This window comes from Chionomys nivalis, chromosome 7 (genome assembly GCF_950005125.1).
Source record: "Chionomys nivalis chromosome 7, mChiNiv1.1, whole genome shotgun sequence".
Classification (NCBI taxonomy): Eukaryota; Metazoa; Chordata; class Mammalia; order Rodentia; family Cricetidae; genus Chionomys; species Chionomys nivalis.
In genome coordinates, this window is record NC_080092.1 from 68483917 (window position 1) to 68506050 (window position 22134).

At 49.5% G+C, this 22134-nt stretch overlaps 1 protein-coding gene across 2 annotated transcripts; it reads right to left on the reverse strand.

The window, feature by feature from the left end:
• Positions 1 to 835: 835 nt before the first annotated feature.
• Positions 836 to 20792, reverse strand: Lpo (lactoperoxidase). Of its 2 annotated transcripts, none has more exons than XM_057775524.1 (13): positions 20711 to 20792; positions 15117 to 15194; positions 13921 to 14011; positions 10758 to 10918; positions 10140 to 10257; positions 9736 to 9865; positions 8874 to 9080; positions 7382 to 7706; positions 6746 to 6906; positions 3989 to 4241; positions 3012 to 3185; positions 1687 to 1924; positions 836 to 1500 (listed from the first exon to the last, which is right to left on the reverse strand). In XM_057775524.1, exons 1-13 carry the CDS (start codon positions 20715 to 20717, stop codon positions 1293 to 1295), a joined length of 2151 nt encoding a protein of 716 aa, XP_057631507.1. In that variant the 5' UTR covers positions 20718 to 20792; the 3' UTR covers positions 836 to 1292. The 2 variants fall into 2 exon arrangements, with proteins under 2 accessions (XP_057631507.1, XP_057631506.1); XM_057775523.1 differs by lacking the exon at positions 20711 to 20792 and adding an exon at positions 20149 to 20290.
• Positions 20793 to 22134: the final 1342 nt, after the last annotated feature.

Sequence of the window (22134 nt, forward strand, 5' to 3'; positions counted from 1 at the left end):
GTAGCATGGGTCAATCTTGAATTTATGATTCCCCTGCACCATCAGCCTTGCAAGGGTAAATTTCTATGGTGCTAGGATTGAGCTAGAGCTTTTTCATTAGAGTGTCTTTTCACTCTATTTATTTATTTACTTTTAGATTTTTGTTTATTTACGTCTATGGGTATTGTGCCTGCACTGTACCTAGATACCACATGCATGCAGTACTCTCAGAGGCCAGAAGAGGGCATAGGATCCTCTGGAGTTTCATACAGTTGTGAGCAGCATTGTGGGTGCTGCAAATTGAACCAGGGTCCCCTGGAAGAGTAGCCAGTTCTCTTATCCACTGATCCATCTCTCCAGACCTTGGAGGGTTTTTTAAAGAATGTCAACCATGCAATGATAGTGTATTCCAGCCCTAAGGAGGCTGAAGTCACCTAAATTTAGGAGAATAGAGAATTGGGAGCTACTTTGGGCCATGTAATAGTCTGTTCAAGGTCCACCTAAGACCTAAGTGAGACACTATGAAAAAAAATCAAAGGCTGCATAAAAACACATTGGGCCACAGCCCAAGGAATGTTCTGGAGCCACCACTTCAGAAGCTTGGCAGGCTCCAGGGACTCTCCAGGATGAATAGGGTGTTTCTCAGATGATTGATGAGATCAGTTTTAGCTCCTGGGAAACCCAGGCTTGGTTACCCATGGTACCCCACAGCACTGTCACCCCGATCACTCTTTCACTGCTCTGTGACATTGCTTTCCCCCCAGAAGCCCCTTGCCTCCTCCCTGCTTTGAGAGCTCTTGCACCTGACACATCTGGACTGTAAGCACTCAGTTTCTTATACACAGCGGTTGCAAGGCCTGCCCCTAGGAAGGAACAGCTGGATGTTTATTGGGCACTTTATGTGGTTAATACCATGCTGAGTGCCACAAGCCATACCCAGAAGCAGGTGGGGGTCTCTGGCTCAGAATGCTTATAATCTAAATTGGGAGGACAGGAGGAAACATAAGGATCAGAGGTCACAGCCTCAGCCAGACTCATTCAGGGACAGAGGGCAGAAGATGTCTGACAAGCTGGAGAGGCATCTAGTTAGAGGAGGGTTCCCACAGCCTGAGAGGGTGGCGTGGAAGTGGTGGGGGCCTCGTGGAAAAGCTGGAAAGGCTCAGACAGCCTTTGACCATCGTCAGGAGGATGGTGAGACTTGAAGACGTGGGACTTAGGTGCCCAATTTGACAGGAACAGGTGATTGAACTTGTTTGAAATGATATCTTGGACCACAGGAAGGTGCCACGTAAGAAGCCGTGGGCAGGAGGGTCCTACTTCTTCACTGAGGCCCAGGGGGAGAGGTCCAACTTTTCAATAGCAGAGCAGTCCACAAAGCCGTGGGGGTAGGTGTTGGCCTGGAATGGGTCCAGCGGGACCTTGTTGATGCGGGTGTTATCGCAGACAAGTCTTGAGAAGGACACCTTCCTTAGAGAGTCCCGTTGCTTCTCTGTGAAGACCCCAGGGTTCTCCCACCAGAACCTATAAGGACAGAGCAGGGTCGTGTCACACAGTGCAGTGGCTACCTGCCCCCCACTGCCAAAGCACATTCTTGGGAACATGGAAAACCCCTCCTAGGGTGACATATGAAGTCAGACCTCATGAAGAACACTGGGGATCCCTGCCTAGGGAAAGGCTCCTCCTGCCCCAGACAGTGATGTCACTTGCCTGTCTCCATCTCGGATCCGCTGGAACTGCTGGCCCAGGAGGCAGGTGAGGAGAGGCCCTACCCGACCCCTGTGGACCGGGGGTTCAGCAATGGCCCCTAACCAGATATCAATATTGTCGGGGGTTCCATAGAGATCCAGCAGCTTCTTGGCCAGCACCTTATTTCGCAGCACAGCACTCAGCTCTTGTAGCGTCTTTGGCTGTGACAGGCCACAGAAAGCTCTCCAGGAGTTGTACCCTAGGGGAGAGAAGATAGGGTTGGCTCACCCCAGGGACTTCTTGCTCGTGTTTTCCCTGGGGGATGTAACCACTCCACCTCCAGAAGCTGAGAAAGTATGGGATCAGAGGGCAAGGGTTGACAGCTGACCTGCGACTGGCTATGTGTGGATCCAAGCACTACACCAAGAGCCATGCAAATGAATAAGAGCAAAGCAGCTGAAGCTCGCCCCAAGTCCTTTAACTAGTGCCATACTCGATACTGATTGTCATGTGACAAGATCTAGAATATCTCTGGAGACATCTCTGGGCATGCGCACGAGGGAGCTTCTAGATAGAGTAAATTACTGTGGTGAAATCCACGCTGAGCATAAAGAAAGAGGAGGGATGCTGCATCCGCACCCGTCTCTCGCTGCTTCCCGACCACGGCCTCACTGTGAGCTGCTGTCTCATGTCTCATGCCCCCAACACCGTGCCTCCCTGCGCAATGGGCTGACTGTACCTTAAAACTGTGAGCCCGATTCAGCCCATCTTTCTTTGTACTTGCCAGGCATAGTATCATGGGAAATGAGAAAAGCATCTCAGACAAGTAGTAAATGGCACAGCTGGGATTCGAACTCAAGCAATCTGTCTCTTAGTAGCAGCAACATTGCTTTCCGTGTGTGCAGAGAAAAACTCCACCAGGTCGCTGTCCTTCCCTCCCTTCCCTCCCTTTCCTCCATTTCTTCCTTCTTTTTGTTAAGGCTTCTCTGCAGAGCTCGTGCTAGCTTTGAACAGACAATCTTCTGGCCTTGGCCTCTGGAGAACTGGGATTTCATGTTGATACCACCGTATTTGGTGCTTCTATTCTGGGCTCTTAAACTGATTAAATGCGTAGTTGCTGCTCTCATTCTCTTCTGAGGCACTAAGATAACAACAGCTGTGCATCACACCTCTGCATTAGGAAAACAAAGATTCCATTTCTGGGATGTCTTTGTGGGTTTTTAAAAATGGACTTGTCTCTTGCTTCAGGATTGATTAGCTCCTTGGAGTTCCAGAGCAGAGCCTCCAGGAGCCCCAGAAGGGAGCAAAAATGCTTCCAGACCAGGTGATCCCTCAGACCCACTCACCAGGCTGCCCGTGGTCTCGGCACCGCTGGATATTGATGGCAGCCAGGTCGAAGCCATGGATGGTGTGAGTCTGCTGGAACAGCATGTTGCGGAGTTCCCCTGTCATCATTCTGTCCTGGTGTGCCAACTTGGCCTTCTTGGCCAGCAGGCCTCGAACCAGAGGATCAATTCCACCTGCAGGGGGTCACCAAGAGGCCATCCTTCAGCTAGGAACAGGATGAGGGCATCTTAAATGCTGGGCCCTCCCTGCCTCAGATACCTTCTCTCAGTAGGAAATGGGAATGACAGGGGCATTTCTGGCTGGGGGTGGGGAGAGAAGAGCACAATGCAGCCTTTCCTTGTGCCAGGGTGAGAGGAGACCGGGCTGGACTTTCTGAGGTGACAGAGAAGGGCACTCAGGGGCTGATGGTTCAATGAATAGTAAGAAGTTTTTTCATGTTTTATTTCATGGGGTCAGTTCCTTCATCTTCCACACCTTCCTCCAGAGGAAGAGGGACCATATGTCTTCAGGAGTCAGCCCCATTTGGCTAAGCGTGAAGGAAAGTCAGTTTCATCTGAGGAATAAGAAAGCTGCACCCAGTCTATGACACCTCATGGAGATAGAAGGTTCTAGAACAGAACAATTTTCCAAGCTCACAAATTCTGTTTTTTGAGTTCAGAGATGCCTAGGGCAGGAAAAGGCAGAAGAATCTTAGACACGCACATGGGAAGCCAGAGGAAGAAGCCGCTATTACTTACCGATCACATCTCGTGTCTTAGGGTGCGCCACACATCTCTCTCATTCAATTTGTTATCCTATGAGATAGGTCCCACTTTGCCCTTATTTTGCAAACAATGAAGCTAAGACTCAGTAAGATGGATTCCCTGTCCAAGGTCACACAGGAAGTGTCTGGAAGGTGATTCTCATACCACGAGTCCCTACAAGCTGGTTGGAGAATGAGAGGCTCAGACGAGAGCACTTTCCTGAGAAGACTCACCATCCTTGACCAGCCTCCAGGTGTTGAAGAAGAGCTTGTGCAGGGGGAGTTCAGGTTCTGAACCCCATGGCTGATAATTCTCATCCAGGCGGTAGATAGCAGAAGGGACCTCCAAGTGGCCAAAGCGGAGAGCAAAGGTGAAGACATTGGAAATGCGTGGGTCTACAGTCTCACTGTAGCCTTGGTATGGGGGGACCCACTTCTGCATCTCATCCCCCAGTAGAATGGGGAGATAGTCCCTGAAGGTGATGATCTGAAGGGAGAGACAAGTCATGAGGGAGGACATGAGAGGGTGTAAACCTTTCTGCCATGGGAGGCTGGAGAGGAACTACTGTCAAGAGGGCAAATGGATAGCATCTGTACTTGGTTTCCATTCCGATGACCATGGCAGACATTGCTAATCAATCGTGGCATCCATTAATTTAATTCTCATGATATCTTCCCAATTAGGTTATGCTAATTAGTCACTTCAATCTGATACTTTCTGCTTTAGCACCAGGATTTCTGGCTCCAATATTTTATATGGAAATAGGTCAACTTAATAATTAAAAGCGGAAGTGTGTGTATCCTCTGGTTTTAGAACAAGGTGTCACAGCCTTATTTTCCTTTCTCCTCTCTATTTATTGCAACTAAATATCCTGGCAATATTTCAACAGGAAATAATAAATGGATGCTGAGCTGGTGTGGTGAGCCATGTCTATAATCCTAGCATTCCAGAGGCTGAGGCAGGAGATTTGACAATATGAGGCCAGTCTGGGCTACATAGTGAGACTTCTATTTCCAATTCAAACGACAACAGCAATGCATGGCTGTGACGATCTCTAATAATCCAGTACTGGCAGTGTGAAGGAGTGAGGATCGGGAGTTCAAGGTCAGCTTTGTCTACACAGTGAGTTTGAGGCCAGCCTGAGCAACCTAGGGAGATTGGAGAGATGGCTCTGTGGTTAAGAACACTTGTTGCTCTCCTAGAAGATCTGAGTTCAGTTCCCAACACACATATCAGAAAGTTGTCTGTAACTTCAGCTCCAGGGGACCTCATGCCCCCTTCCCTGGACTGCACACACAGATCCAGAAGGTAAAATTTGAAGAAGATACTCTGAAAGCTAGAAAAGAATATGAGCTGTCTGAGGAACCCGAATTTGAGGGATGACCACGTGGTGAGTTCTACATGCCCCCAGATTGAAGTGGGTGTAGAAGAGGCTGGTGGCCTGAAACCTCCAACAGAAATATCAAAAAGAAGCCAAGAAATGCCTGCTTTTTCTTTTCACAGACCAAGGGCCAGGGAAGTCCAAGGCAGACTGGCAGAGAGCCCCAACTCCTGCCTCACACACCAAGCCCTCGAGAGCCTTAACCAAGCCTCCCCTGCTCCTCAGTCCAGGCCATGGACAGTCTCTACCTTCTGTGGGGCAGTGGAGCACTGTGTCTGTTTCCTCTCACCCCTGGCTCTTCACCAAGGAGACCCAGGCATGGTGGCTTCTGCTTCTATCAGAGGTTGCTTAGCAACAGCAGGCAGCCAGAAAAGAAGAAACTTTGGTGCCCTGAAGACAGCACCAGCAGGAACGGAGAGGAAAGTTCACATGCACTGGAAGAATGAAGTGGATCAAAGGGGCACTGGAAAGTCCCGGAACCAGACTGTCATTGGAGCAGAAACAAAAGCAGACCAGAACCCATGCGCTAAACCTAAGCAGGGTAATGACAAGGTTGAGTAAAGATTCAGATGGTGTTAGAGCCACTAAAATGTTTGGTAATGCCAATAATCAGGAAAGCCACACTTAGCGTGAGCAAAGGTGATCCACTGATGCCAATACCGACAGGAGTCAAATGGAGTCAGTCCATAAGGATTTCATACAGCACTGGGGAGACCGCTCAGTTGGTAGGGATCTCTGCTTTGCAAGCCCAAAGACCTGGCTTTGATTCCCAGAACCCATTTAAAAAAAAAAAAAACTGGGCATGGTAGCATGGACTTGTCGTCTCAGAGCTGGGGAGGCAGAGGCAGGTAGAGCCCTGGAGCTTGTGGACTGGCCAGCCTAACCTACTTTGTAAGTTCAAAGCTAACTTTGTTTGGCTCTCTGGAGGAATGATACATGAGGGAGTCTGACCTCTGGCCTCCATGTACACATATGTACATGCGTATCCCCCCAGTCATGTGTGCACACACCCCAAGCACACACACAAACACATGGATATTTTATTTATTTGCTGCAGAGTTTCAGATTGAATCCAGAGCCTCGACTGTTCCAATCGGGGATACATTTTAAAACAGGGAGCTGATCAGTGATGTGGGATTCCCCTCTGTATGCTGTGAATACCATTGGTTAATAAAGAAACTGTCTTGGGCCTACACAGGGCAGAATAAAGGTAGGTGTGGAAAACTAAACTGAATGCTGGGAGAAAGAAGGCAGAGTCAGGGAGAAGCCATGCCCCTGCTGGAGACAGATACCTAACAGAACCCTGCTGGTAAGCCACAGCCATGTGGCGATACACTGCTTAATAGAAATGGGTTAAATTAGATTGTAAGAGCTAGCCAATAAGAAGCTAGAGCTTATAGGCTGTGATTTAATCAATATAGTTTCTGTGTGGTTATTTTGGGGCTGAGCAGCTGGGAACAAACAAGTGGCCTCCTACAACAGATCAGACTCTTGGAGAGAAGCAAAAGAGAGGAAGGAATAAAGAATGCAGCTGGAAGTAACCCAACAGAAAGCAGAGGTGGGTGCTGGAGCAGGCAGCTGACTATGGCAGGCACTCCTGCCTCCATACCTGTATAAAGGCTCCCATGATTTTCCTGGCTTCTTGATAGAGCTTCTCACCATCCCACTCGGGGTTGAGTCTGCTCAGTTCTCTGGCTAATCGATTGTGTTCCCGGAGAAGGAGTGTATGGGATGTGGCCAGCAAGATCTGCTCCGAGGCTCGGGAGTCTCCTAAAAGCCCAGAAGGCAGGAAGATGGGTTCTAAGCAGGACCAGGGACCTTCACAAAGAAAGATGGAACCCCAAGACTCTCTCCAAAGCCTCTCCTTTAAGGTGATCAGGGGGAGAGGGACAGGCAGATGGGCAGTGAGGAATGTGGTGGGATTCAGAACTGTGCCACCAAGCTGGGCTAGGACTGTGCCTATCATAGATCACGCGAGAAAGGTTTATATTTAAATATTAATGACTAATATCGGTGGATGATGGGGTTATGTGGATTTTCTTTGTATTATTTTCTGGACTTATCTTGTTCCACAGCGAACACTTGTTCTTAGATTCTTTATCTGGGCCCTTTCTCTATCCCTAGCTCAGTGCTACAGACAGTGGTGTCTTGGGGCATCTTTCTGGGAAAATGCTGCGATGCAGCGGGCTCCTTTGGTGATCTCTTTGTCCCTTAGCCCCTTGCTTTCTTCCCAGGCTAGACTCACCTGCCAAGAAGCAGGGCACTCCAGCAGTGCGGTTGATGACCTCACAGGGACTGGGCTTCACACCGACAAAAGGCAGGAGGGGCAGACCATGGTCTGAGACCTCTTCATTGACAATCATGAGGCCCAAGGGGCTGCTGAGGTTTCGAAGTTGATTTGCCAGGTTTGGCTCAGAACCGTATATCAAGCTAGCGTCCATGAAAGAGGTTAGAGCATTGATTTGCTCTCTGGCCAGGGATTGATAGGGTGGTGTGGGACAGACAAATCCAGCTCTGTAGAAAGGCATGCATTTCCCCTGAGTCTTCAATTTAGGGTCACCCTTTGGAAACTGTAGAGAGATGGGTTTGGGAGTTACCGCACAAGGACGAAACATCAGTGCCCTGACCACTCTTCCCAGGGTCAGTCTGATTGAAAAGATGCTCACGGTACCAATGTGGGATGCTTGCCAGATTCAGCTTGCCAGACTCTGGCCCTAGATGCCTCCAACTGACCTTAGACTTCCCGGGGCCCAGAGTTCATTCTATCCTGATGTGCACGAGCAGAAAGTAATGATTCACTCTTTCACAGCAAGAGCTCAAAAAAGACAGGGTTTCCTGAGAGCCCTCGACAGGCAAGCGGCATATGATGTGCGCTTTAGTAATTACTACTGAAATATCAACCCTGGAATTCCACGTGCCAGCCAGAACGCATACCGCATCTCATTCTGTCCCTCAGAGAGCCTGTGAGTCTCTTACACACGAGAAAACAGTCTCAATAAATTAACTTGCCTCAGCACCTACAAACTAGGAGGGAGAGACGTGAGACTCAAGTCCAGATTGGTCTCAGCCCTTGGTTCAGATCTTTTTCACTACAGCACAGAGTCTTGATTTGCTGTCCTAAGTAAACAAATACCTCTCTAAATGCAAACTTTATGGTTAAGAAGAGGTGACCACTGGAAGCCCCTCTCTCCTGCTGGGCATTCCGTGTCCTTGCTGCTCACAGGTCACCTGGCTGCTTTCAGCTCCCTCTGGGAAAGAGAAGTCTTCCTTCAGGGCAGTGATCCACACACTAAATATAGGATGAACCCCATGGTGGGAAGGGGGGGTGGTGGGACAGATATGTCTTGATAAAATATCTGAATAAAATGCAGACTCTATCTCCCAACATCTGGCAGGGAGGCCTGAGATTCCCAGGAGACTCAGATGCATTTGGGGTACAGACAACCCCCAATGTCCCAATTCTGTCAACAGTTCACATGCTCATTTCGGTGCCAGCCTTTGTCCTTGAGAGCAAGCATAGTATCTCACCTCTGAATCCCTAGTGTCGCTGTAGTCCCTGGCATAGAGGAGGTTATTGTCTAACTCCTGAGCGGATGGATGAGCACGTGAATGGATAGGAAGCTATGATGTTAGCATTCAAAGCTCTCACGAGATCCCCATGTCTAGGCTGGGAATGTGTGCTACAGGGAAGTTGCCCAGGGCTTGCCAGGGACGTTGATCGGGTTGCAGAGGCTTACCATGATGGGGAAGCAGTTGTCTCCCTGGAGACAGTGTTCATCACACTGGGCTTTGGAGCTGTTATCACTCCCCATCTCATTTTCAGGGGCAAAGTCCAAGTCGTGGTCCACGATTTGACCCCACTGCATGAAGAGCAGGGATCTGTTTTCGTCCAGAACACCCTCCTCATTCAGATAGCCAAGGATCTGGTTGGAGACTTCACGGGGCTGCACACGGAGGGGAAGGGGGTCAGGTCGGAACAAAGCATGCTTTGAAGATTCAGATTCAACCCTAGTTTGCTGGGGACCCATGATGCAATCCCCACAGGTGTATGTGAGGTGGGAGGTATGGGAACTTTGTAGATGACACAGTCTTAGAGCGCTTGTCCTGCGCCTACAAAGGAATAGGGATGGCACTGAACCTCGGTCTGTGCGACTGGACAATGGTCAAGCGTCCTTACTATGGAGAGAGAAAACCAAGGCAAGCTGATGCTGTCATGCCCGTGAGGAAGTGCCAGGATTCTGGGCATGGGAAGAAGGCCCCTGGGGAGGGGCTGCCAACTCAGATGAGGCCAACAGATCAGACCTGCAGTAAAACGACAGCTGCTGCACGCCAGGGGCTGGGACAGGGTAAGCGCAAATAGAATAGAGCAAGGAAACCATCTGCCTGGGAGACCCCAGGGTATCAGACTTGGGACAGTTGAGATTTTAGCGCCACCACCTGGTTGGGCCCCGGGCTCTGCTGCCCTCTCGTGGCAGTTCGGGGTACATATCGCCAGGGAGCGAGTCCTAATTTCAGTTGCGCCTCCATTTTTCTGTTTTTAGGGTGCTTTGACTAGTGTGTAGCTCACCGCCTCCCATCCTGTACCCCGCCCTCCTTCACCTGCGGGAGAGGGAAGCCGTTCCGCGTCTTCCCCGGCGTCCACCCAAAGGGGCGGGAGAACCCGTCCTCGTACTCCGCGGGCAGCCATCGAGCCAGCGCCCTATTGGCGGATCCCAGCGTTGGATTCTTCCTGAAACCCAGCAAGACAGCTCTCAACCTCGGCAGGTAGCCTCCTGGCTCACTGCCTTCACCCTGCCGCCCTTAACCTGAACTCTGCAGGAGGGAAGGCGAATGTGGAGGAGGGGCCCTCTGCACTGTGGGGTTCTGAAATTTCCTAACCCCGAGGCATGGGACTGTCTGCCTTGGTTGAAAGGACTGTTCCCAGTGGACCACAGTGACCTCATTGGAGATGGGTACTCTTCAAAGGGATCCAACAGTTGTGCCTGTAAGGCTGGTAGGGTCACCTGTTGTTACAGTCTCCAGTGATGGTCCGGTAAGGGTTGCTTATATCGCAAGTCACTGCCTTAGCAGGGGGATCACAGCCCACCTCCCAGGAGAGCGAAGTCAAGTCCAGGCCTTGGCCTGAAAAAGAAGAGAACCCCAAACAGGTATTCTGAGACACTGGCAACAGGAAGGGAATCAGAACACAGGTGATAGCTCAGTGTTCCCCAGAACAAGGTAGAAGTTTCATCTCTTGAGACACTCCCAGCAAAATATGACACTGGTGCCTTACGTCTTGCCTTCACCCACAGGACACTGGCTTGGGGCTAGAAACCCCATTTATTGACTTTGGCATTTCCTTCGGGCAGAAGCCTTACAAACCACCATAACACACTGAGCACAGATGTTTCTTCTCTATCCGTTGGCAGTATAACCTTGTCACAACGGGTTCTTTCACCTGCAAAAGGGACACTGGCCTAGCTGTCCCCGGAGGCCCTCTGAGCTCTGCCAGTATGGCCCTTGGGTTTAGCTAAGAAGGAAGGCAGAAACGCCTTTGTGTAGAGAGTTTCTAGCAACTTTTGGTGGCCTCAGGTGTATTCATGCTCCTTTCCTGTCATTACAGGGCCATGAGTTGTTTGTACCTGTGACATTTGTCAAGGTCACCACCTTCTTCAGTTTCTTTAGAGACTCTTCCCACACCTGCCCGTTGCGGATGGCTGTGCGCGTCCGGCCTTTGGCTTGCTTGAGATACCCTGAGAGGTGGCGAGTGGTGGGAGCCTGGGTGGTCATGGCGGTCTTCAGCCTACGGTAGGAATCAATGGGGCCTTGTAAGCTGCTGGTGGCTCCCCAGGAAAGGTGCAAGAGAGTGTGAGCAAGGGGAAGACCCAAGGGATCTGAGGAGTAAATGCGGGCTCTCAGTACCCTCTCTCTTGTCTTTTCTGCCACTGCCGCTGGAAAGACCTCTCCGAAGGGGAGAAGGAAGCCACAGTGGCCATGAAGCGTAGTTAAGTCTTAAGTAAAGCTGGTGGATGAAAAGATTACCTGGCTGGCTGTCAGAACCAGATGGGCATCCTCAAACCACCCAGATCCTACAGTGGGTGAATCCAGACTTGAGAACTCTGGTCACTGCTGAGCCTTATAACTTAAGACTTTTAGGACCAGGACACCTGAGGGCTTCTGGTTCTGTCCATGCATCTGGCCTTAGAACTGGTGTGGAATCTGTGGACAGAAGCACCCTGCCTAATGCCAAATGTCTCAGGAAAGCTCGACCTTAGCTCTTTATCTTCCACGTGCAATACAAGGATCCCTAAAGCCTTCTACCCTGAAGTCTATGGCAATTTGGGGAGGCTAGGGACCTGAAAGTACCCTATTGCCTAACTGTGCCTCAGTTTCCTTGCGTGTGAGGATTTCTCTATAAAGCCTCTGTCTCTATGGCTCTGAAATATTGAAAATGGCTTAGGTTCTCACAAAACCAGCCTTCTGGTTGTATTTATCTCCCTGGCTGTAATGCCTGTCTTATCTCTTCACGGTAGGCCAATAGCTCCAGTTAAAGTGCTAACGGGGCTAAGGCTTCTCCCAAAGGACTGAGGAGAAAGGCCTAAGGAGGCCAGCCGTGGCCTAACCTCCCTGAAGAGAACCAGGCTGTCTTTTTGCTGCCTTAAAAACAAACAAACAAAACAAGCCAGGCGTGGTAGCACACACCTTTAATCCCAGAACTCAGGAGGCAGAGGCAGACAGATCTCTGTGAGTTTGAGGCTAACCTAGTCTACAAAGTGAGTTCCAGGACAGCTGGGGCTACACAGAGAAACCCTGTCTCAAAAAACCAAACCAAACCAAACCAAAATAGAACAATAACAAAACAAAACAAACAAAAACAAAACAAGAAAAGAAAAAAAAAACCCACAAGCTTTTTACCATGCAACAGCCTTGGCTAGTCTTGATATGTAGACCAGGTTGGCCTCAAACTCACAGAGACATGCCTGCCTCTGACCCTTGGGTGCCTGGATTAAAGTCACACAACACCACACACGTCTTTTTTCTGTTTTTATGAGACAATACGCTCAATAGTCCAGAGGGGGTGGGGTCAGGTCTAAAGCCAGACACCCCAAACATAGGCTTGGAGTGCTCAGTGCAGGCCAGAGAATTTTCCAGGTCTTTGAGTTGGTAATTGATTTCTTTGTGTACTCAGAAAAGAAGTACACAAGCCACCGAGCTGTTCAGGACTGGTGGAGTTACCACCCCGGGCTTCCCTGATCCTCTTTCTGCTCAGCCCCCAAGGAGTGTCGGAGGAGTCCTGGAACAAGGGAGAGGACCTCTGGACCCCCTCTTGTCACCAGAACCAAGGCAGTCATCAGCTTTCCATTTTACCTCCTCAGGCTGACCTTTGAAGTCCTGAAATGATACTATTTCTGCGGGACTAAAAGCAATCTAAAAGACATCAAAAGAATCGTGGAATAGAGAGCTCATCCAGGGATGAGGCTGAGAAAAGCCCCGATCTAGAAACAGAACCATGAAGGGTTGAAGATGCTTTTTGCTAGCTGGGCGGTGGTGGCGCACGCCTTTAATCCCAGCACTTGGGAGGCAGAGGCAGGTGAATCTCTGTGAGTTCGAGACCAAAGCCACAGAGAAACCCTGTCTCGAAAAACCAAAAAAAAAAAAAAAAAAAAGAAAGAAAGATGCCTTCTGCTCGATGCCGTGGCCACGCCCCTTCCGCTGGACTCGAGATTGAGGCCATGGCTTTGCACATGCTAGACCAGCGTTCTCTCACTGAGCTGCATTCTCAGCTCTCTCCTTTTCCTGAGACAGGAGCCTACTGATTCACTGATTGCCTGGGCTGCCCTTGAACTCACTCTACAGCCAAGACTGGCCTTGAACTTGCCATCCTCCTGCCCCAGCCTCCTGAGTAGCTGGGATTATAGAACTGCGCCGCCAGGCTTGACCACAGACGGCTCTTGTTCTTCAACAACTCTACTGGTGGAAGGCAGACTTCCTGAGGGGAGAGCCTGGTCCACAGCGCAAGTTTCTCGAGTCCCACCCTCCTTCCCAGGGTGGGTGGTGTCTTGGTCTGCGATCCATCAGGAGGGTTTATGTGCTCCTTGCCCAGCTGCTGTGGGTGCAGCCCCCAAAGGCTCACCCCTGTTGATTTGTTTTGCTTTGCTCCTGAGCTCTGGTGGCTGCCTGGTTGGAGGTTCCCAGTAATAGGGCCAGCATTCTTAACTCTTGCCAAGGGAGCCCCAAGCCTGGGGCCACATCAGCCACACGTGGGTATCTGGAAACTCTACACCCTTCGGCCACACGTGGGTATCTGGAAACTCTACACCCTTGTTCCAAGGTGGGACAGACTCCACGGTACACCTTATACCCTGGGAATCTCTGGGTGGCGGTGGATCGGTCAGGCTGAGGCTGGACTTCAAACCACGTTCTCACTTAAGTTTGCTTTATGCTGAGACTTCCTTGAAAGAACTTCTCTCGTCAGTTCCCTGCACTGACCCGAGGCAGACTATAGCAGATAAACAAAAAACCTGAATCTGGCTGGCATAAGCAAAGGGAACCTGGCCCACGTGGAGGGAAGTCCTTGCAGGGTAATTTTAGATGTCCCCCTGGAGGCCCCTTAGAGGCTGGGATTTTAGGATTTGGAAGCTACTGTTCCTGTTTGCTGCATACTTGGTGGGGGTGGGGTGGAGAGCGGTGGCAAGGCAAGTTTTTTAATTGCTTTGGCTTGTTGGGACTGGTCTGGGTGCCCTTGTCATTCACAGGAAGCCAGAGAAGGGAGTTCACACACACGTGCACACGTGTCTCACTTACCTGGTCCGGGAATCCAGGAAGGCCTTGTTGACCCAGACCTTGACCTCATCCACTGTTTTGCGCAGGGTGGCAGCGGCACTGGCTGAGGAAGCTTGGGGAGGGAAAAGCAGAAGGCAGGATATCACATATCACTCTTTTGAGATGCTCTTTGCTTCCGCTTCCCTCTCAGCCATGGCCTCCTCTCTCAAATCTGAGCAGGTGGGGGATCAAGGATATTTTACAAGACCCCTTAAAGCCGTAGTTCTTAACCTTCCTAACGCTGCAACCCTTTAATACCGTTCCTCATGTTATGGCAACTCCCCAGCTACTTCATGACTGTAATTTTGCTACTGTTATGAATTATAATGTAAACAGCCGATATTTCCAACGGTCTTAAGTGACAGCCATGAAAGGGTCCGTTCAACTCGCCACAGGGGTCGCGACCCACAGGTTGAGAACAATAGACTTAAAAGAAGGTGGTAAAGAATGGGAAGAGTCTAGTCTGCTCTTCAACAAGATGTCAAAATTGCTTTTTGGAATTCCAGGGGAGTATCCAGGAGAGGACAATAGGGTATCCCCAGGAACAGGACAACAGGGCGTGCAGTGTGACTACTCTTGGGCTGCCTGGTTTCTGGTGTGAGATGGTCTTGTGGACCATTACGCAAGCCTATCAGAATTTACCCCATAGTCGGGGCCTCGGAGCAAGGAAGGCAAGGACACAAAAGGAGAGCTGTATTCCTTGAGTCCCCCTAAGGGTGAGGTGTGGGGTATGAGAGGCAGCCTCTACTCCCCGTGAGGAGACTGTAGTGGATTAAACGGTGTCCGGTTGGAAGTTCAGCGTTATTTCCAAACAGTCTCTGCCGATGAGATCAATTTAGAGGTCATGCTGATTAGGGTGAACCCAAAGTCCAGAGACTAATGGATTTAGGAAAGGACACAGAGAGAAGGCATGTAGAGGCGGGGGTGGGGAGGTAGCTACAAGCCAAGGATACTAAAGATGCCTGGAACCATCGGAAGCCAGAAGAGGCAAAGGACCGCCCCCTCCACTCCACCCCACTTAGAGCCTTCAGGAGGATCATGACCCTTCCATTACCTTCCTCTTGGATTTCCAGCCTTCTGGGATGCATGAGAATGAATCTATATTGTCTGCAGCCACCTAGCTCCTAGTGCTTTTGTCCCAGCCTTATTCCAAGAAGCAAATACAGTATGGCACTCACCATTTCTGGCTGACGCTGCCGTCTGGAGCAAGGTCAGGGAAGCTAGGAGGGCCGGGAGATACAGAAGGACTTTCATTGCTGAAAAGAGACGAAGATCATACTAGGAGCCTCAGTGGGGTGCCACAGAAAGAGATGGAATCTCAGCAGAGAAAACCTGGGTGAGACCAGATGCCCTGGCCACACAAGCTCATAGTGTGCGCAGTCTGGGAGTGTGCACAGGCTGGAAGTGTGCCAGGCTGGGAGAGCCCAAAGATGCAGGCAAAGAAGCTTTGGGGTCTGAGGCCCTGAGTTATAGCTCTGCATTGGCCCCACCTAGCGCCATGAGCCTGGGCAAGTTACTTAACACTGGGCCACTGGCCTGCCAGTAAGGGGGCAGGGTCAAATGCTCCAGATGTCCCATTCTGCCAGGGGAGCCTGGGCTTGTCATGTCACAGATAGAAGTATTTCTGAAGTTCTTATTCCTTCTTCTCCAGAGAGCTTGCTTCCTGCTAGCCAGGCTCCTCCTGGGTAGCACAGGGCATGGGCTGGAAGGAGACGCCACGCCTTTCCTCAGAAATTCCACAGGGTTTTCCCCTCCCTCAAAAAAATCAGTTTGGTGGGAACATATGGAAGAATGTCGGGGCATGTCTGAGCTTCCTTGGGCATACAGAGGTGTTTGGGGTTGCCTGCAGTGGCTCAGCCTCTACGTCATGACTTTTTACTCCAAGCCTAAGTCGCCAGACTAAAATTTGAGCAGTCTTGTCTCCTTTTTCTTTCTCTTTCCCTTCCTTCTTCCTCCAAGGAAGTCCTTTCTTGACTTCTTCTGTCCCCACTGCCCCTCTCCCTCCCCTTTTCTGCTGGTGACCCAAGGCTTGTCTACATTATATGCGTGCCCTACCACTAAGCAGCATGCCTGGCCCTCTAAGACCCCCACCCCACCCCATTGAATGTGTCTTTTATGGGCTAACTTTAGAAATAAAATGAGATATGAATCAGTAACTATCAGGCCAAGAATTTTCTTTTCAAGACAGAGTTTCTCTGTGAAGCCCCAAGTGTCCTAGAACTCACTCTGTAGACCAGGCTGGCCTCGAACTCACAAAGATCCACCTGCTTCTGCCTCCTGGGTGCTAGGATTAAAGACTTATACCACCATACCCAGCGAAATTTTTTTATATCCAAGAGTAATTCTCTTTGTGTGTGTGTGTGTATGTGTATGTGTGTGTGTGTGTATGTGTGTGTGTATGTGTGTGTGTATGTGTGTGTGTATGTGTGTGTGTGTGTGTGTGTATGTGTGTGTGTGTGTGTGTGTGTGTGTGGTGCTAGGGGCTGAACTAAGGCTTTGCCCATGCTAGTCAAGTGTTTTATCACTGAATTCTAGCTCCTGCCCCAAAACAAAATTTCCAATAACTCAATTCCTCAGTGGGTTCTTGTTCTTCCTTTGTCTGACCCCTAGTAGGAAAAGGTTCTGTGACTTTCTAGTCCTCTACTTGATGGAGGTGGGTCTTGTATTTATCTGTTGCTTTCATTGGTTAATTAATAAAGAAAACTGCTTGGCCCTGATAGGACAGAAAATTAGGTAGGCGGAGTAGACAGAACAGAATGCGGGGAGAAAAAAGCCGAGTCAGTGAGTCGCCATGATTCTCCCACTCCAGACAGACAAAGGTTAAGATCTTTCCTGGTAAGCCAGCTCATGGTGCTACACAGAATATTAGAAATGGGTTAGATCAATATGTAAAAGCTAGCCAATAAGAGGCTGGAACTACTGGGCCAAACAGTGTTTAAAAGAATACAGTTTCTGTGTAATTATTTCGGGGCATAAGCTAGCCATGCGGGCGGCTGGGTGCTGGGGACACAGCCCCGCCGCTCCTATTACAACATCTACTGTTCCTCCCTTTGTTTCAAGTCTTGGTATGTAGCCCAGGCTGTCCTTGAACACTTGATCACGCTGTCTCAGCCTGAGCACTAGGATTATAGGCGTGTGCCCCACATCTTTCTGTTACCACTCCTTTGTGACTACAGGACTCTCACAGTGACCGTTGAGTCAAGCAAAGATGGTTTTACAATATCACTGAGGTGGCTCTGTTTTTAACAGCGTTTACAAAACCAGCACAAATATCTCTACCGTAACCATGTAAACCACACAGCACAGAGATGCTGAGCTTGCAACAAAGCTCTAGAAAGTTTTGTTGTAAACTTTGCAAAACCTTGTAAAGTCTCTCAAACCCACCCAACACCCACCCTCCCATTTCCTCTTCTTTCCAGTCATCATATCTGATTAGGAATCGCTGCTACTCATTTCTCTTGAGACACACGAATACTCTCATCACTAGGAAGAGGAAGAAAAAATTTAAGGCCAAAGCTGAATTATTTTCCGTGTCATGGCCAAGGTTCCTGACTGGTATGAAGGAACAATGTGGGGCTAAAAACAGAACCAGGCAAATATGGGGTTGTGACACCAGAAACCAGGTGTACAGATAGCCTGGGAAGGCTCTCTGCAGCCGAACACAGCCTGGATAAAGCGTAGAGAGTATTGGGTTTCTATGCTACTTAAGGTCTCGCGTTGAGTTTAAGCATGTCCCAAATCCGTCAGTCTCCATCTTCCCCTGAGACTCAGCATGCTCTGAAGAGAGACCCACAGCCTCTCCCCCTCCGCCCAATGGGTGTGTGTGTGGGGGGGACTAACATAACCTCATGCCTCTACTCAAGCAATGTCTCTGCCTCCTGCACACCTTTGTGCTCTCAACACCCCAGCCAGATGTTCCCTTCTTGGCGAAGTTGATTCCTCTGGGAAAAGTTAGGTCGTTCCCGTCCTGTCCCAGCTCAGTATTTTACTCATATCTTTGCATGTCTGTTTCCATAGGAGACCACGAATTCCTGGAAGCCAATGCCTTACTTCGTCCTTCTGTGTTCTCACGTGTCTAAGCATAGCATCGGCACAGAATAGCACCGAGCATACGTTGAGTATGTGACGCCATGAAGGAGTCGAGCATCTGGAGGTTGCACGGGGTCAGAGCGCTGACAGTCTCTTCGCCAAGTTCTCATACTGCAGTGTGTATAAGAATCACATACTACAGTAGGGCGCTTGGAAAAACACAGACTCTGGCTTAGAAGGTGGCAGAAGGAGACCCTGAGTCTATACCTCCAGCAAGGTCACAGGCAGTAGTTCCGCCCTGAAGACCACACTGCACTGAGTACTCTGGCATTCCAGAGTCTGACTCTCTGATTTACAAGTCGCCAAGGAGGTTGGATAAGTGAGCGGGAAGGAATTGTTATAGTTCATTTCCATCAATGGGAAGTTTGTGGAGGTTGATAGTGGAGTGAGACAAGCAGAAAACCAATAAACCCATCTCTAGGAGGAACAATGCTTGCCTTTCAGACAGCTCCAGAGTAAAGAGGGGAGAGCAGAGGCGATAGTTGCAATATTATGGCAGATGATATGTATCTCTATGTTTCATATATTGTATATCTCATGTGATATGTGATCACACAGGCATGCACACACACACACACACACACACACACGATTTTCATCTACAGCAGTTCCTGGCTCATAACTCCCTCTCTAAATCAGGATATAGAAATTGTGATTTCTTTTTCCTGAGGAACACCCCAGAAAATCTCTAGTCCCCTCTACCCTCAGCCAACTTTCTGTATTGGCGCTGACCATGAAATTCTCAAAACTATGTCATCTGATAATGGACCATAACCCTCTGATTTCAGAAGGGGTCCTGCCCTGTGTCTGGGAGGAGGAAGGAAGGAATGCTGCTCAGGGAAGATAAGAAGAATCTCAACAGACAAGCCTTGCTGGGATTCCCCGCTCAGCCTATTAGCAGTAGGTCTAAGTGGCTGTCTGGGCTTCTAGAGTGCTCATGCCAAAAAGTCTTCACAGAACTCCAGAGGGCTTCCGGATGGTTGGCCGCACGCGGAAGCTGCGGAAAGTGGTGTTCCCAGAGAGAGCAGAAATGCTCCATGCGCCTTCCCACATACTTACCTGCCCTGAGCTCACTTTCATCTGTGTCCTTTGACGTAATCAGCACAAGTGTCCCCCTGAGTGACTGCGCACCTCCATCAAGCTGATCAAATTTGGGAACTCTACCCGAAGCACAGGCAGAGCAACCTGGAGCTTGTGACTGGCATCGGGAATCAGGGTTTGGTCTCCAGGACTGAGCTCTCTGCCTGTGAGATCGGAGGCTATCTCCAGGTAGAGACTGTCAGAACCGAATGGGATTAGGAACACCCAGCTGGCATCCAGCTACTTGCTGGTGGGTGGGGAATTCTCCCAGACCTCATGTCAGAAGCAGGCTGTGACAGGCCAGTAGGAGAAACTGAGTTTGAGGTTGAGTTTATTTTCCTTCTATATCTCAGTGGCTCTTAGAAAGCTCTCTGCGGCAGAAATAATCCTCTGCCCCACTGGGTATGTGCTGAATATGGTCAGTTACATAAAAAGCAACGCAATTCAACCCCCCCAAGTCCTCCCCAGATGAGGCCCATCTCGTACTGTTACAGTTCAGGTACCTGTTTGAGACCCAGAGGACCTCAGCATATTTAAAACACTGGGAACTAAACGGTCAGTGTTGACCAGATAGTCAGATCTGCTGCAGCCAGCAGGCATGAAGATAAAGATCCGAGAGCACTGGCTTAGAGAAGACCCCCCAACTCCCCGAAACACTGCATCATCTTACTACAGAGGAGAGCTACATGTCATGTTTGTCCAGAGACACCACATTCAGTAACCATCCCCAACTCTCTGAGTGACCCTGGACATCTGTCTTGGGCCTCTGTTTCTAAACAGTGCAGTTGAGAAAGGTTCATGGAACCTTCCATATCTGCCAGTTTATGTCTCTGCCTGGTTTTTGGTGCAGAAAAGGCTTCTCGCCCGACAGTGGATTTAGTCACCCCCTACAACCCATAAGGAGATGCTGCCAATCGGTCACTAAACCTGGCACCAGAAAATGCCCAAGAAAGACAGGTCTAAATCGAGGACTAAATGTTCTCCAGTCCTGAGGAAATTTCATCATCTTTGAAGGAACCAGGAAAGGTTAGCGCGTCTTACCTGCCATGTGTCTTGGCCTCCCGTGGCAGCCAGAGAACTGCGCTGCTTAGCCCAGTTGCTCTTTTATATCCTCCTGTCAGAATTTGCTCATGGGAAAGGCCCAGAGGGAAGGCTTTTGAGCACCTGGAGTGACTTAGAGGAGACACTCAGGCTCAGCAGGGAACACCCTGTGACTCCAGCCAGATGAAACAAGGAAACTATAGGATGACAGGGAACAGTTGAGGCAATATCAACTGACTAGGCAGAGCTACCCCCTCCCCACTTCCCAGCTTCAGTCTGCCAACCTGGGCTAGCCCTGGAAGGTGCACCGCCAAGCCTGGGGCATGCTTGACCCCCAGTGGGTCTGAATTGCTCTTCGAAGGAGGTCTAATTAAAAGAGCCTCTCCCTCAGTGATTTACTTAGCATGTTTTGATTCTTCCCTTACCTTCTACCCAATCCATTGTAAGATCATTGGACTCATCTTTGATATTTAGGGTGATTAAGCAACATTAATTTTGGGGGGATCAAAATCACAAAAGACTGACTATTTTGAAAGGAGTCACTGGAGTTAAGAGTCCTCACCTATCATCAGGATGGTAGTTTGCTGTCTCCTCGAGCCACTTCTCGTCCAGTGGCTTTACATCACCTGGCGGCAAAATCAAAGGTTAGTTTCGGCGGCTATCACGCTTCTTTGATTTCACGCCTTTTATAGAGTGTCTCCTTAAAAAACGCCATGGCCCCAGAAATTATTGGTGGAAATCCCAGAGATTAATATATAACTCTTATCTTAGGGACTTGGAAAGAGTCAAGTGCATTAGAACTGAAGAAGAAGGAAATAGATCAGAGAAAACAGAACTTCGTTAGTGTTCTTACAAGGTGGAAAACTTTAAGGAAAGGCTCTATAAAATCAAACTTTGAATCCGAAACATTCAAAGAGGACATTCATCCACCATAACCCAGACCACTAGTTTCACCTTTAGGACAATTCTAGCCCATCTCCAGTCACTGAAATTGATCTAAAGACTATTTCTATTTTTCCGTTGCTGGACTGTAGTCCAGGTTGTCTTAGGACTCACTAAGTAGCCCAGGTTGGCCTCCGCATCACAAATCTTTCTACACCAGCTTCTGCAGTGCTGGGATCACAGGTATGAACACCGGCTTAAAGGCCATTCCTCTGCTGAAGAATGCAGGCAAACGAGCTAGCCACCTCGGAAGAAGGCTGCTGCCCAGAGAAGGGCACAGACTCAGGCTCTGCTTGTTTTCTTTCAGAGACATTCCAGCTCCTCAGCCAAGCCATGGTTCTTTGCCTTTCTTCTTCCCTGAATGTTGGAGCCTGCTTCTGGTTTTGCACTTAGGGGTTCAGGATGCTCTGTCTGTAGATGGATTTTATTTGAGGGTGGTTGTGTTTGGAATCAATCTCAGGCCAGGGCAGTGTTAGGCAAGTGCTCTACCACCAAACCAGCTCAAGATGGAGCTTCCTTCTAGAACGCTCCATGGGATAACTCGGTGTCCTCTGAATAATATATGGTGAACTACTGCCACCGCAGTACTGGCAAAGTGCAAGTCTGATGTCTCCGCATCTGATGCACTATGTCTGCGTTTGCTCAGGGATGGAGCTGCATCAGCACCAAACCAGTGTGGCCCATCCCTCGACGTTGGGATGAAGTATCACTCGGCATGAAGCCTACCTGTGGACAAGCCATTGCCCCGCAGCTGACTGTACTTTTATAGCTTTGCAGACGTTATACTGATAGCTTACTTACATGATATCTCATTTTGCCTAAACTGTCTTAGCACGAGTCGCTGTCTCCCCAGTAGAGAACTGGCAAATGGGTCTGAGAAATGGAGGTCAGAAGACCGAAAGTTCAGAAGCTGAAAACTGCCAGAATTTCTCATGAGTCAGCACAGAGATTTCAGGATATTTTAGCAATTGTAACCGCAACAGCAGAATCAGAGCATGCCCTGTGAAGTCAAGATGCAGACAACAGACTCCTGCATCAACCACA